This window comes from Perna viridis, chromosome 1 (genome assembly GCF_037379345.1).
Source record: "Perna viridis isolate PV_CMFRI_1.1 ecotype Kerala chromosome 1, ASM3737934v1, whole genome shotgun sequence".
NCBI classification, from domain to species: domain Eukaryota; kingdom Metazoa; phylum Mollusca; class Bivalvia; order Mytilida; family Mytilidae; genus Perna; species Perna viridis.
In genome coordinates this window covers 25,425,066-25,441,764 of record NC_142445.1, presented here as the reverse complement: position 1 = coordinate 25,441,764, position 16,699 = coordinate 25,425,066, and the positions used below count along the sequence as shown (strand labels likewise).

At 31.0% G+C, this 16,699-nt stretch overlaps 1 protein-coding gene across 7 annotated transcripts in view; it reads right to left on the bottom strand.

Annotated features, from left to right (window-relative positions):
• The window catches only part of LOC148627952 (uncharacterized), a 78,600-nt gene that overhangs the window by 48,976 nt on the left and 12,925 nt on the right, over window positions 1-16,699 (bottom strand). For all 7 annotated transcript variants that reach the window (XM_088582085.1, XM_088582093.1, XM_088582103.1 and 4 more), the window contains exons 10-27: window positions 16,405-16,476; window positions 16,159-16,193; window positions 15,603-15,760; window positions 15,006-15,146; window positions 12,226-12,389; window positions 11,339-11,455; window positions 10,677-10,841; window positions 10,156-10,325; window positions 9,547-9,634; window positions 8,483-8,521; window positions 7,362-7,472; window positions 6,871-6,948; window positions 6,643-6,672; window positions 5,330-5,486; window positions 4,693-4,847; window positions 3,918-4,021; window positions 3,263-3,353; window positions 2,523-2,651 (exon numbers count right to left, since the gene is read on the bottom strand). In XM_088582085.1, the coding sequence (XP_088438211.1) occupies window positions 2,523-2,651; window positions 3,263-3,353; window positions 3,918-4,021; window positions 4,693-4,847; window positions 5,330-5,486; window positions 6,643-6,672; window positions 6,871-6,948; window positions 7,362-7,472; window positions 8,483-8,521; window positions 9,547-9,634; window positions 10,156-10,325; window positions 10,677-10,841; window positions 11,339-11,455; window positions 12,226-12,389; window positions 15,006-15,146; window positions 15,603-15,760; window positions 16,159-16,193; window positions 16,405-16,476 (2,004 nt within the window). The remainder of the gene's footprint in view (window positions 1-2,522; window positions 2,652-3,262; window positions 3,354-3,917; window positions 4,022-4,692; window positions 4,848-5,329; window positions 5,487-6,642; window positions 6,673-6,870; window positions 6,949-7,361; window positions 7,473-8,482; window positions 8,522-9,546; window positions 9,635-10,155; window positions 10,326-10,676; window positions 10,842-11,338; window positions 11,456-12,225; window positions 12,390-15,005; window positions 15,147-15,602; window positions 15,761-16,158; window positions 16,194-16,404; window positions 16,477-16,699) is intronic.

Below are 16,699 nucleotides of genomic sequence, written 5' to 3'. Positions count from 1 at the left end.
CATTACTTAAACAACAAGAAGCTGCTAGGAGCCTGAATCGCTTACCTAGTTAAATTTTTACCTTTTAATGACAATAACTCTAACAAGGAGTTGTCAGACAATTTTGACTCCATTTGATTCATTGGACACATTTGTAAGCCTTATAATAAGGATCATTTCAGCAATTGAAAGCTATTGGCTAAACCTAACAGATTTAGAGATGTATGCAAAAATCTGCTGTCTGACCCCATTGTTCTATTTTTAGAAATGGCACCCATGTTTTTTCAGCAATCAAAAATCGGTCATTTCGTTAAGGATACCCTACAAAACAAAAATGCCAACTTTCACTGAATTTTGCAGAATAGCATTTGAGGAGCAGATTTTTTAAAGTAACAAGCATTCTGACAGTATTGCTGATGCAATACAGTGTCCCCTTTCGGCCTTTGAACTCATTGCCTTTATGAGATTTTTTTTTATATATGTGAACTAACAATGGATGGTGTTATTTTTTTAACAATCAAGAGAAAATAACTCTTGAACAGCAAAAGCAAATTCCATCAAAATTAAACCTGAGCTTCATTTTACAGTAGATAATAACATTTTTGCATTACAGAAAGCTGCATAAAAACATTCTCTTTCTATCACCTGGAAAGTTGAAAAAAACTTTGTTATTATGAATTAAAGGGCAAATAACTCTACAATGACAGCAGCAATTTGCATCAAAATGATGAAACATAAAATTTTACATAATTTTCTATGTCCAAGGGCCATAACTTCTGTAAAAATCATTCAACCATAACATCATTCAAACTTAACTTGTAACTTGTCATGATAAGACTAAACATAAAATTTTATGTAATTTTCTATGTCAAAGGGCCATAAGTTCCATATAAACCATTTTGCCGCAATAATATTTAAATTTAATTTGTAACTTGTCATGATAAGACTAGCTAACAAATATGAAATCAATTGGATGAGGCATTACAAAAAGAAGTCCGAAAAACATAAAACTTCATGAAATTTTCTATGTCCAAGGGCCATAACTTCTGTAAAAATCGTTCAACCATAATGTCATTTGAACTTAACTTGACCCTTGTCATGATAAGACTATATCCCAAATATGAAATCAATTGGATGAAGCATTACAAAAAAAAGTCCGGAAAACCAAGTGTGACTAACGGACTGACAGACTGACGGACAGACAGACAGACGGAGTGCAAACCAAAGTCCCCTTCGCCATTTGCCGATAGGAGACAATAACATAAAAAACAGCAAAAAACATCCAAAAAGGGCAATAACTCCAACATGGGTCAACATATTTTCACCAAAATTTGACCACAGATAGATCAGTTCATGCTGAATAATTTTACTCGAATCAGATTTTGGTTAAACCTAACCATTCGGGAGATGTATTAAAAAATCTGCTGTCTGACCCCTATGTCCTATTTTTAGTAACAGCGGCCATGCCTTATAACAGATAAAAAATCCAAATGGTCACTTTGTTAACAAAACAAAAATACAAACTTTAATTAAATTCTGTAAATAATTTCTGAAGAGAAGATTTTTTAAAATAATAACATTAAAAAAAGCAAAAAACGTCCAAAAAGGGCAATAACTCCAACATAAGTCAACAGATTCTCACCAAATTTTGACCACAGATAGATCTAATCGTGCTGAACACCTTTAACCCATCTCAGAATTTGGCTAAACCTAACAGTTAGGAGATATATGAGAAAAACTACTGTCTGACCCCTATGTTCTATTTTTAGTAACAGCGGCCCTGTGTTTCAACAGATAAAAAATTCCCACATCACTTCTATGCACAATACCCCAAGGAACATTCGAAGTAAGTTTGGTTCCAATTGGTCAAGTGGTGTCAGAGGAGAAGATTTTTGAAAGAAATAACATTCAAAATAGCAACAACAAAAAAAGTTGAAAAAGGGCAATAACTCCAACATGGCTTAACATATTAACATGAAAATATAGTTCCAATTGGTCAAGTGGTGTCAGAGGAGATTTTTGAAAGAAATAACATTCAAAATGGCAACAACAAAAAAATAAGTTGAAAAAGGGCAATAACTCCAACATGGCTTAACATATTAACATGAAAATATGACCACAGATAGATCTCATCATGCTGAACACTAATACCCGCTGTCAGAATTTGGCTAAACCCAACGGTTTTGGAGATAAATGCGAAAAAGTACTGTCTGACCCGTATATTCTATTTTTAGTAACAGCGGCTATTTTTTTTCGTCGGATAAAAAATCCCCACAGGAGTTCTATGCAGGATACCCCAAGGAACATTGATACCAAGTTTGGTTCCAATTGGTGAAGTAGTTTCAGAGGAGAAGAGTTTTGAATAATTGTTAACAACGACGACGACGGACCCCAAGTGATGGCAATAGCTCACACAGCCTTTGGCCAGGTGAGCTAATAATATACTGGTACCTACACATATTCAACAAGATTATTTTCATATAACAGCCATTTTAATTGCAGGACACTTGTTTACTCAAAAAAAATAGCAGATAATACCTTACCTGATAGCCTTTAATCATGGACTGATTCTTCTCTTCAGCTGGTTCCCAAAATATCTCCATAACTCCAGGTTCTGTGAAACAAGCTTTCACTGTAGGTACACAATCCCACCATGTCCAATGCTTCTTCCTCTGTTGACAAAATTTAACCAATTACACAGAACTCTGTGGTTAGTTTGTATGTAATGTTTTTTATTATCACCCACTTCATGCCACAAGAATGGGTCACTGACACAATATGAGAAAATTCAAGACTTATCTATGAATCAAAGATAACTAACTCTTGAATTTTCTAATATTGGGTCAATGACCCATTTTTGTGACATGAAGTGGGTGATTTCAAATATTACTACATTATAGTAATATGAATAATACATTAATGTTTGCCAAAAAAAAATGGGCCATTGACCCATGCCTCCCTATCTTTTGGATCACTTTTGCATTTTAGGGCCAAAGGCCCAAAGTGACTTTTGATTATTACAGTTGATTAACATTATCAGAAATACCAGTACATCATACAATGAAATTCTATATAAAGTTGAGCATACTATATTTTGTTAATTGGTTTAGTAACAAAATAATTCAAAACATGAGAACACTTTCATAATTTTCAGAATAAGTGTAATGTCAAAATATCCTATAAAAACCCTATACACAAAAATCAGTGATGGTGTTATTCTGAAAAGGTGACATTGTATAATACAATATAGACAACTATTCCCACAATGAGATAATGGGCCTACCTTTGGTGATGGTGGTTTTTCATCCATTGACTCAGCATCAGAATCACTAGTACTACCTTGTTCCAAATCACCAGATAATACATAGAATCTCCTGTACAACAATGTAAAATTTATTTAAACATTCTGCAAATTTCTTCTTTCAAATCAGTTTACAAGTATCAGGAAAATAAAATGCATACCACATAAATTAAAAAAATATGGTATCTGTTAAAATCGCATACATTTAATAAATGCCCACAGTAATAAATTCTGTAAAAAAAGTACTACCAGGTATTTAAGTAGCACTCCAGCTAAGAATAATACAAAATGTGAGATAAAAATTATATAGAATGTAGTAAAGTCTTCATAATTAAGGGGGACAACTCCGTAAATGACACTAAAATACAATAGAAACTGTTGGATTTTCAATGAGGATTATCTCCTAAGAGCAGATGGATTGGAATGAATAATTATACATTTCATCATATAGACCTATAAAACAACTTAAAATAAAACAATAAAAATGTGTAGCCTTTTTCAAGGTGTACTACATGTTACAGTATTTGCATGATTCTTACAAAGACTGCTACTTAACAACACTTTTAAAGTACTTTTTATTTATGACATCAATTACATAATCAAATAAGTGGGAAAATAAAAGCATATATTTACAAACCTTGAGGTACCAATATGACTGTTTAAGAAGCCTTCTTTCACTGCAATAAATCTGATAAAACAGAGTCCTGGCTTCTTAAGTTTAATTCCTTTCTCATTGTACAGCTGCAATAGTAAATGAGTAAAATAAATACTACATTAGGGGGTTGGTTTAAGGAGGCAGACAATAGAGGGGGGTAGTTGGTTTAAGGAGGTAGACCTAGGGTAAGGGACACAACTCTTAGAAATCATTGGAACGTTTTTTGTTTTTTGTTTTTTTTTTACCATTTTACATCAATCTCGTGTAAGCATCAAAGTAACTTGGATTGATTTCATTCTGTTTTCAAGGAAAGCTTGAAAGGCTTTGGTGAAATTAAATATGATACAAACATATTACTGATTTCAAGGGTTATGTCCCTTACCCTAGGTCTACCTCCTTAAACAGGTTTCTCTGTATTATTTATTTCTCTATTGTCTATTTAGCTACAGATTATATGTTCAATGATTTTGCAAGATTTAAATCATATTGCACAAAATATGAGGTACATATAAATGTCATTTTGGTAGCAATATAATATTCTGACTTAAGAAAAGTTTAAACTCTTACAATGAGCAACTTTTTATGATGTATCACAGTGACGCCTATCTAAATGGAATAATAAATAAACCCAAAACATGTCTACATTAGTCATTTTTTGTAATCCCATCATATAATTAATCACTACATGTGGTCAAAAAATTAATCTAGATCTTGTAACAAAGACAACTTCTGTAAAAATGTCTTATAATTAACTAACCTTAGCAGAGTCTAAATGAAGTTCTGGTGGTGCTCCATCAATGGTGAAGAATATCTTAGCTCCAGGAGAATCACATTCAAGATTAATGACTGTTCCCCTGTCTACTGTTCCTCCATTGGTATGTGATGCTATGTAAGGATCTGACACTCTGCCAGCTGATTAAAATTTAAAAATTACAGTATGCTAAAATACCTTTAGCAGACAGGCTGTAGATGTGATGACAAAGAATACTTCAATGACAAAAATCTCCAATTCCAAAGTTATGGTTTTTATTTTTGTTTAAATCTTATATTTCAATAATCCATGTCAGTTGCAAGTGGTTTTTAGGTAAGTTATTGAAAATTAAATACCACTGACAAGTGGACAGACTGTCAAAACAGAAAACAGTCAATTTCATGTCTTTGCACATTGCTTTACTAAAAAATTCTTTAGACAACTACCAGTAAGTTATAAAATAATATCATCATTAACGATGTAAAATGTCTTTTTTTTTCATCATAGGTGGGTATTTTTGTGGTCTTATATCTGCCTAATTACTTAAAAAGAATGAAACTATCCAGAAAACAGAAAAATCCTATTTCTATGGTGTGAAAGAATTGAGTAACTACCAGTATACACAATGTAACAATCATCTTACCTGAAGCCAGGACAAAGACAACACAGGAGTAGCCAGGTGCACCCTGGGATGCCACTGTGTAAGACCCTGGCTCATCAAAAGTGTACAGGAAGCTGTTATCGGCCATGGGTTTACCACTGTTGAAGGCTTTCGGACCAGATATCACATTCAGTGGCTCCTGCAACAATTAAAATAACCAAATATTAGAATTACTGAGCCAATTTCATGCATGGACATTTAAAAAATATTATAAATAATGCTACCCAGCTTTCCTGTGATTCAAACATATGCTTATTTCCATGTTTTGAAAAAAATGTCTACAATTGAATAGTTTTAAATGTAAAATTAGTATTCACTGTCTGAAGTTTATGTGATACACAATATAATAAACTAAATTGTCTTTTTAGAAGCACATACTAAGTAAACTTTTCTTATAAATATTGCAATATTCATCACTAAAAAATAAATCTACAAGTTAAAAAAATAAACGGCATGGAAGATACCCTACAATGTAGCAAGACAATCCAGCAAAACAAATGCCAATAATGATAATCTAAGGCCATTTAAAATCAATTTTATGGTTCTCCTGCCATTTAAATCTCAAGAAAATCAATGAAGACAAGTAACTTTGTTAATAATGATGGATAAATCTGGGGTAGAAATTAATGAGGATCCTAGTCTAGACAGCAGGGCTAGTCAGATTCCTATTCTTCTAGCCCACAAAAAAATACCCAAATCTCCCAGCCTTTGGCTATCTGACCTGTTGTAATTTCAAACCCAAGAAATAATAAAAAGCTTTTTGATTTTTTGTACATGTCAATAACACTTTCTTATAAAACCACTATAAGAGAGAACCTGAGAACTATAAAATTATCCTATTTGGCCTAAATTTGACTATTCCACAAACCAATGCCATCTGTGGAATATCTAACTTATCAGCTCATCAAAATAAAAAGAAAAACCCTTGCAGGACATCATAACTTATGAAGCATTTTAAAACATGTCAAGTATTCGTTAGACACAAAAAATTAAGCATCAACTTTATAAAATACATAGGAAAATTTTCAAGAAAGTTTTAGTTGGAATTAAATCAGAAATGCAAAAAGAAGTTACACTAAACACTACAGTTATTCTTCTAATCAGTGTCACGTGACCATGAAAATTAAGAATTCACTATAATTAGTTTTTAATTATTAATGAAAACTATTTCTAATTTAACATTTCTTTAGAAAAAATGGATGAAACTTTCTATGAACAGTGCTAATAACAATGCAAATGACATAAAACTATTCTATACAAGGGAGATAACAGAGCATCAAGGGCTGATAACTTACTCCCTCTTGTCCAGTTGTTGGTATCTTCTCCTAGTAAAAACATCCTCATATTATAGAATTAGAGATACATTATATTACATTTAATACAGTCAATCACTTTAAGAGACAACATTTGAAAGAACAAGATTGATACTTTATACAAAAGAAAATTTTAGATTTATTTGTCAACTTTAGATGTCACAATAATGTTACAACAAGAGCAGACTATCATTTAAGATGAAAACTTACTGTGCTTTCTGGTGAAGACACATGGATGATGTTGTGTGACTCTTCACTTCCTTTCCATGTCCATAAAACACTCTGACCCTGTAAATGCAAGAGCAAAAAATTATTAAATATCAACACTACAAAAGTTAAAGTTATCAAGTTAAAAGTTAATTATTTTTTCAAAAATAATACAAATTCTTCAGCATACCTTATATAGGGAAATTTTCATCAGGTTTTGATTTTCACAATATTTGTGATTTGGGGAATCGTAAAAATAAAAGCTTGCCATATTTATGTCCTGATATTAGATTTATAATTATCATTCTTTAAAACAAGATGTGTAAAACAAAGACAGCAAAAATTTTCAGAGTAAATCGCAATATTTGGCATCCACAAAAATTACCCCCTATACAGTATTTGATACCATAAATTTAGAAGAAAAGTATCTACAAGATGTTAAAAAGACTTGCATATTTCAAATGAACAAGAATTAGTTTCAAAGTGAGTATTACCTTAGTAACATAAAGAAAGTGTGGATGAAATCCTTCTCCGTCTACACGGCACACTTGGTTATCATACCGTTCATCACATATGACACTGCTAATCCTAACATCATCCATCAACTGGTAAAAAAACAAGAAAAAGTTTTTTTTCATTATTTACAAGAATTTTTTTTTAAAGCAACATGTCACTCCAACTGCATATAAACTCAGAATTAGTACTCATGAAACTTCATAAGCTGGTTTAAAATTTAGAAATACATTGGTAATGTAACTTTATACCACATACCATTGATCCGCCATACAAGGCTTTTTTGCATGTCAAGGATCTAGTTCTCAAGTCATCTTCAAGAATATTAATGAGGCAATTTCTTATTTTTCTTTTTAAATGCCTTATAAGATGCAAGTGCTTTCATAGCCAGAAAAGTGGAGAAAAGTAGTTAAGGGAATAGCGGTAATCAAAAGAATGTAATCCAGGGACAAAGACCAGACATGGAAAACAGACATACTTAACAAAGAACATAAAAGAAGAGAAAGAAGAAAGAAGAACAAGAAGAAAGATCATTTACAGTTATACAATAGAAATGAATAATGAAGCATCAATAAAAGAAATGATGTCAGAATTTTTTATCAAATGCCAGGTGTAAGGAATCTTTTAATGTATGTTTTTTTTGTTTTACTGCCAAAGCCACTAGGGGAAGCAACATCAATACTTTGCGTAAGCATGACAAAAGTATCACACAACTAACCTATTCTAAATATCTCCTATGAGGGCTTCTAGCGTCACAATTTTAAAACATGTCTTCAGTGAAATAGACAAACAACAACAAAATCTAAATGGTAGCTCTTCCACTCTTAAAGCATGATCAGGGTAATACAAAATTTAGAAATAAATTTCAATTCTTTCTTTGCCTTAGCATTTTTTGCTTGTTCAAATCCAGTTCAACTATATCTTTGAGTAGTATCTACCTTAACCTGAAGGTATGCTCAGGTTTCCATGGCAGATATTTCTTAATACATCAAATGCATAGACCTAAGGTTCCACATGAACCAAGAGCACCTACAGGCACCTTTTGGTTAAATTTGAATGCTAACAGTGATTTATACTAGCAATCTAGGCCCCTATAACTTACTCCATATTTCTCAACCTCAATTTCTTGCATGGGTAAAGGCTAAAATTCAAAGCTACTTTGATGAATGAAAATAGACAACGAATCACAATGAGAATCATTCAAAATATGTTATTCATTGTATATATTCAAAAAGTTAAGTAGTAGTCTTTGTAAGAATCATGCAAATTCTGTAATAGGGTATGTAAGTCTCATTTTAGTTTCATTTTCTTTACTGGAATTTCCGACGTAGAACATATTGACGACCAAAGACCGATCTGTATTTTATTATTTACTTCCGGGTCCTTGAAACGCTGTATAACAATGTGAAATATTATAGTAATTGTATTTTCTTACTTCATTTATCAAGTAGAAATAGTTATTTGTCATTTTAATTGGCATTTTTTACACAGAAAGTTTTTTGCACTCAACACTGAACTCAACACTCTCTAAATGAAAAATCCCTATGCTTTTGAATGGTAGACTAGGACCCATTCTTGTGAAATCACGGGGTCACATGACGAGACTTACACACCCTATATGTGATACAAACTAAAAAGGCTACATATTTTTATTTTTGTAATTAAGTTGTTTATGAAATGAGTAATTATTCATTCCAATCTGTCTGCTCTTAGGAGATAATCAACATTGAAAATCCAACAGATTCTATTGAATTTTAGTGTTACCCACAGAGTTATCTCCCTTAATTTTTTAAATCTACAGTGTATTCTATATAATTTTTTATCTCCTAGGAACTGGGGTAACATGAAAAACCAAATGTTAATTTCTGTTTACTATGTCAATTCAAACAAAATATAAAAAATAAAAATATGTAAGCTTTTCACCCATGAATCACATTTTGCATGATTCTTAGCTGGTGTACTACTAAACATAAAATGCCTGTTTCTGAATTTTATTTTATATTTGAAATAAAGTTGGTGACTGATGAACACATTCTATTTTTATTTTATTTTAATTTTGATTACAATTTCACAATGTTTACCTTACTCAGTGATTATTTGATCTTAAGAGTAAGGTTTTATAAATTACTTTAAACATTTAACCAAATCACAAGGAATAACACTTACATTTTCTGCTTCTTTCTTCTGTCTTTTGAAAGATTTGCTATAGTAATGGGTGACTCCTGTTTTCTGTACTGCTTGGCAAATACATCTCCTACAAAAATCAAATGATTTTATTCTTAGTTTTTTCACAAAAATTTTGATCTCATTGAATTTTTGCAATCAGATTTTATGTACAATATTAAGTATTTTTAAATACATCTCAATCTATATTTTACAGATCCTCTTTAAGATGTGCAGTCAGGGGACAAAATTATCAAAATTAAAATGACTGATACAACTATCACTTTACTTATAATTGTAAAAGAGATTTAAATATTGAATAAACTGCCAAAATTTTTAAAGCACTAAAATCTCATTGGTTTCTTGTGTGAAATAACTACTTGATGTTTTCTCATTTAAAAAGCATTAAATGATGAAAACCAGATTCCATTCACTTATAAAATACAATGCAAGTAGGTCTTTATAAATCAAATTTCTTATCATCTAAAATTCAAGAAATCCTCTAAAACTCAAGGTACATGTATGAAACAAATGCTTGTCAAAGTAAAACTAATAAATCCAAACCAATATTGAAAAGCACAGGATGCTCTGATATCAAATAATTTAACTAACCTTGGGGTTAAAGATTTTGAGTCTAGCTCCTCCGACGTCAGCTGTTCAATATTCTGTACTTCACAGACATCATAGGATCTCAACCCTCGGAATATCCAACATACAATATCATTACATTTGATTGTCACTGGGTCAGGTTTGATTTCAAGGGCTACATTCACCTCATGTACCTATAAAAAATTACAATATAAGTTTCATAAATCTTTTTGTCAAAATTAAAAACCGAGTATGCAAAAGTCTTATTATGCATGATAATTTAAATGAAATGGAGAAATTAATGTTAAATAAAAAAGTTCAAACAGTAAACACAAAAAAAAAACATCCAAAAACCAGGCATGAACTTAAGTGCTAAGAATTGCTTCTCACATGACACCTATCATGATGCTCATTGAACATCACATCTTTTGAAAGAAGAGTAAACTAACATGGCAATAGTAGAAAAAAATGTATGCACCTCAGATTTCAGTAGGGTTATCTCCCATTAACATTCATTTAAATATTTTCCTATCAAACAAACAAACCTGAGGTTGTGTGGACACAACAATAGCACCAAATACTTTAGGCAGACAGGAACTTATAAAATAGAAAACACCAGGTGTCATAAACTGATGAACATAGGCTGATGGAGCATCTCTAGCCATACCACTACAAAATCCTCCTTCTATTGGCTTTCCTTGATGGGATACCTAAAATATTGACAATAAAGGTAATTACCAAGCATTAAGTACAGTTTTTCCTAAAAATCATGCAGAGAGTGATGAAGCCATATACTATTGTCAACTTTCTTAATAGTGTAAATGCATCTAGTATGTCCCATTAGTAATTAAAGAACTACTTTAAATCATAAAAAATTGACTGATCATGTAGTGATTTGTAATGAAAACAAGACCAGTTAATGTCTACACTTGTTTCATCGCCATAAATACTGTCAGCACAGAAGTATCTTCAATATGTTCATAAACACTAAGTAAGTCAAAAATTACAGTGTGGATTACAATTTTCCACAAATAATGTATTAATAATAGAATATACTACTGAAAAAAATGGCTTACTATTTTTCAAAAGAATTCCTCTACACTATCCCAACTAAATTTATCCCTTTCGCAGTCTTACATACAACTCTCAGTACATGTAGTAAGTTATTCAATCATATACACTATGTATAACATACATCTTATCTTACCTGTATAATATCATGTGGTTTCTTACTGGACTGCCAAACCCACCAGACCCTGTCATTTGGACGGACTGTTATCACTTTTGGTTCAAACCCATTGTCTGTCAGATGTATGGTATGATTCTGAAAAATACAGATTTATCCAATGATGTCAACTTTTAGTAAACCCACTAAAGCCATGGAGTTCTTAGTACACATCAATAGGGTTTATAAAACTAGAGGCTTTAAAGAGCATGAATGGCTCACCTGGTTTGTTTAGCAACATTCGATTTTTGTAAAAGCTACCATATTTTTTCTTGGATAAAAATTCCTAATGCTCAAACCTAAGGAACAATCATATCAATGTCCAGCAGTGTTAAAGGAGAAGTTGTGAAGGAAATAACAACCAAAATAGTGAAAAAAAAAAAAAAACATTGAAAAAGGGCAATAACTCCAACATGGCTGACTGAACAGATTTACATGAACACAGATAGATCTCATCATGCTGAGCATTTGTTTCCTTATCAAAATCAGAGTTACACTTAAGAAAAAAGATACTGAAAGCATTCAAGTATACCAACAAAGTAGGTTGCAAACAAAGATATTTTGGGTATTTTTGTCCATTATGTATATGTACTAGAAGTTTCATGACAATATAAAAGATCTTTAAGTAAAGTTGAAGAGTGAATCTGACTGTGTTTTTATGTTGATGAATTCAATACTTACCAAGTATACCAATCAAGAGACAAAACCAAAACTTTCAAATACCTATAAAAATAAGCCTAAAAACACAGGGCCTAAAGTTCTAGGGGCTATATTATTTTGATCAACATGAGCTTCACAATATTAACTATTTGACAATGTTTTTATTACATAAGCTTGCCCAATGAGACTTGAGTTACAACAGCACATACCTTTGGTCCAGGGTTAACAATAACAGAACATGTATTCATGCTATCTGGTGCATTAACTACTCTGTAGTTATAGACTCCTATAGTTGTATACTGTGTGGTTGCCATACCAATACTGGTACATAGTCTGATAGCTTCTTCATCTAGGTGCTGGTACTTCTCTTTTTCTATAATAGACAATCAAAATTACATGTTTTACTTGTTATAACTTAATTTTCACAATAAACTCTGATTCACAAGCATTAATATGTTGAAAGAGATATAGACATGGTTATAATAGTCATTAAAACAAATAAATAGACTAACAATTTCAACTCATTTTTTTTTATCAAATAGTTTCCCTGAAGCTTAATCATTACAATAAATCATTTTTCTTCACACATATTTGTACTTCTAATTGATGTGTGGTACAATTATATGGTGCAAACATAACAAAACAGTGACAGTTGTTAATTTGATTGTAACAGTGAGTTTTGGGCATTCTCAACACTCCAATGCAAAGGGAATCTAATGATGATAAGGATTAAGGAAGTATTTGTGCAGTTAATTGACAGTCAGTATATACCCAATATCATATTTTAATTTTCGACTGAGTAACCTTAAAAGTATGAATCCATAAGATAAAGAGGAACACCTGGTCAAACAAATTGTACATATGAAAGTTATATACAACAGTTATTTATTCCGCTGTATTTATTTAATAGTCTAAAATAAAAGATATTTTATCCAATTTTATACTACCTTAGTTCTAATACTTTTTTTAAATTTGGTATGAGGTCAGAAGGTTATTTTTAAATCTAGAATTTATCAGGTCTCCACTGCAATTTTTTAAAATTTGTACTGGACCTTTTTAGTCCAGTTATTAACAAGAAGCAGCTGAACAATTAATAAAGTAGTCTGGGTTCAACTGAGATGCAAACTTTCTAAAACAAAATAAAGTTCATAACAAGCAAAACAAGATTAAGAAGAGGATATTTATAAAAGACATTCCTCACATAACTGTGCATCTATAAACACTTTTTGCACACAATAATACCATGACGACGTTTCCATTTTCTGTCTGACATGATACAAACAAATAAATTTAGATAAATATCATGTAATATGATTGGACAAATCAAATTTTATGTGAGAAAGTCCCAAAGACCAGAAATACTTTTATTCAATCTAGGTTTATTTGACAGATGGTGCATTTTTGTTACTTTTTTCAATAGAAATAATTTACTTACATGGAATGACTCTTAATTTCAATGCTTTTATTTGTTGAAACAGAAAATGAGCTGTTTACACTATAGTAAATTCAGAAAATATTGCAATATTTTTATCACTGCACAAAGAAAGTAATTGATTTAAGGGGGTAGATATTAAGGAACATGACTCTTGAAATCAGTGATATGTTTGTATCATATTCAATTTCACCAACGCCTATCAAGCTTTCATTACAAACAGAATGAAATCAGTCCAAGTTACTTTGATGCATACATGACCCTGATGTAAAATGCTGAATACAAACATTCAAATGATTTGTAAGAGTTGTGTCCCTTACCTTAGGTCTACCTCCTTCCACTTAAAAAAATGGAATTTGTAACATTATTGCTGGGGGATATTTCACAAAAATCACAAAAAAAAACCCACAAATAAACCAGACTTTTGGCAAAAATAACAAAATAGCAGTAATCAAAATGTATACAGTAATATCTGAATTACAGTATATTTTCTCAACAGAAACAGCCAAGATTTCTTTTACACTAAAAAAAAACATCAATTTAGAGTCATTCCTTCATTAAATCAAGGCAAGGAGACATACAACATTATGGGTTCTAATCAATAATGTGAAGCTGTTAGTATGTTAAGAACATTTTAATACACTGGCACACCTTTAACCGATTTTGTGTGTTTAAAGCTTTCAAACATGTCTTCTTCTGGAAAATCAATAAAAGGTCAAAGGTTATCATTCAAAATTGTATTAAGACCTGTAAATTCAACAACAAACATTCATAAAAAAAAAAACTAATCACTTGCATTTAAGAATTATCTGCTGATAACAAATGATAAATTGACATGTATCAATTTTTTTGTATTTAATCAAACATGACATTGCAATTACACAAGAGACATTCACTATTTGTCAAATGAGGTAAGATAAGTTATCAAAGGGAGCATTTGTATTTCTAGATTGATAATATCAAACTTCTGCACAAACATAGATTATAAAATATGCACTTTCACATTCTGAAATCAAAATATTTAAAAGCAGCCATGTTAGATCCAAAGTTATGTCATAGTAATAGTCAAACTGTGTAACCTGGAATCAACTTACTTGAAAATTATATAATTACTTAAAAGTACAGAGAAACTTACACTTATATTGATATATACAGGTAGTTATGGTAAAAGCATTTGGTTTGTTTTACATGGGCAAGGAATTCAATCAATATACTTAAAACTTTATTACTTTTGGATATATATAAAATAATTATTTAAAAAAAAAAAATACTACCAGAATGACAGAGGAGAAATATAGATTCTTCTTTAGCTATTTCTACATATAAAATGGTAAAATTTAAGATTTTCATCATGCAAACTTCAACAAGCATGTCTAAATCTTTAATTTTACTTAGAGAGTGGAACTCTAGTTTAAATCAAGCATAGGTTAAAGAAGGATCAATTTCTCCCATGAAATTTGTAGAAAACTTAGAAAATGGAAATTTAATCATCAGCTGGTGGTTAAAATATCACTTGCATTTTTAATCACCAGCTTAGCATGATAGAAATATAATTACCATCAGCCTCTTCTGGAACCTTGGCAAGAGGGTTCAGAATTCTATCCTCTTCAGCAATATGGAAGATATGATTTTTCTCCAGACTTTTATCTGCATCCCATGTCCACCATATTCTGTCTCCAGTCTGGGCATTGACAACATCTAATAAGCGGAAGGAATACATGTTTAAAAATGTTAAAAAAGCAACCATAAAAATGTATTTAAAATCATATAAGTGGACAAAACTCAATAGAAAATTGCTGATATTCATTAAAAAAAAAACACATCTTTTATCATTTGTTAAGGAACAAGGAAAAAAATACAGCATCCTGAACGAGACATGTACATTTTCATGGCTAGTATCTCATACAAACCAAAATTTCTAAAATAAGACTAATATACAAGTAATGTAAAACACAAGCATAAATTTACAAGCTTATAAAAATTTATCAATATTTCCAAAGTTATAGTAAAAAAACATAATTTGAAGTCACATTAAATAACATAGCATAGCATATAGAGTATTTTCTAGGCAGAAATAGGTTTTATAAGTACCCAGTAACCAGCATGCTCATAGCTGATCACAAGAAGCCTTCATCAATCACATATATACCATACCTTGAGTAAATCCTTTCTCTGTAAGTTCTATGTAATGCTCTTTCTGTTTAGGTTTCACAATAATAGTACCAATGTATTCTGCAGCCTCCTGGTAATTCTGGTCTGAGTAATAGTATACTCCAGGAGTGTAAAACTCATATGACAAAAGGCCTTGTTTACTGTAAATATAACCAAAATATGTCGGATGAGAATAAAAGTTTTATGGTTATTTGTAAATAACAGACAAAAGCATTGGATCAAACAAAAAGACCCTGTATACTACTAATACAATGTTCTCATCTGAAGGTTTAATGTGACAGCTCACAGAAGCAACATTCGAAAGTAAGCATGTCATCTGATTCAGAAACACAAATCTTAGGCCTAACTGCCACTTGATATTTTATGGTTTAATTTGCAATGTATTTTAACTCAATTATTACATCACTGAGTAATAGGATTATTTTGATATCACTGAATTTTTTTCTCCAAATTCTAGAAATCATTAATAATAAGTTTATGGACACAATGGTAAATGTTCATGCCATACTGACGTGATAATATTCAATACATGACTCACCTTGGCTTTGAGCTTCTAAATCCATTTTGTACTGGCTGAAAATAAAATACAAATAAAATATTTTTTATGAAAAGTATCACAGAGAATCCATCACAAAAATATTAAGCTAAATGTTAAATAGTATCAGAGATTTTCTATCAGAGCTTTTTTAAAACGATGACATCATTAAATACTTAAGGATAGTCAGTGTTTCCTTTATTTGATAGAAAATTTTAAACCATCTCTAAACAGGACAGAAATATTTACCACATAAGGTTCATCATCACCATGGTCCCTCTCTGGTGCCTCAATCTGGTAAACACTGTGTAACTTCTTACACTGAAAAGAAAGCATATATATAAGGAATAAATACAAATAGAAATAAGGAAATTCCCATGATGACATCACGATGACTGAATGACCAAATTCTGACAAAATTACATCAAGCTTTTGTTGATTACTCAGCGGTTTTTGTCAAAAGTATGTCCCATGAAGATTACTCAGTACTTTTCTTGTCAATAGTATGTCCTATGTGCTTTAATACAGAAAGGATCTATGCTTT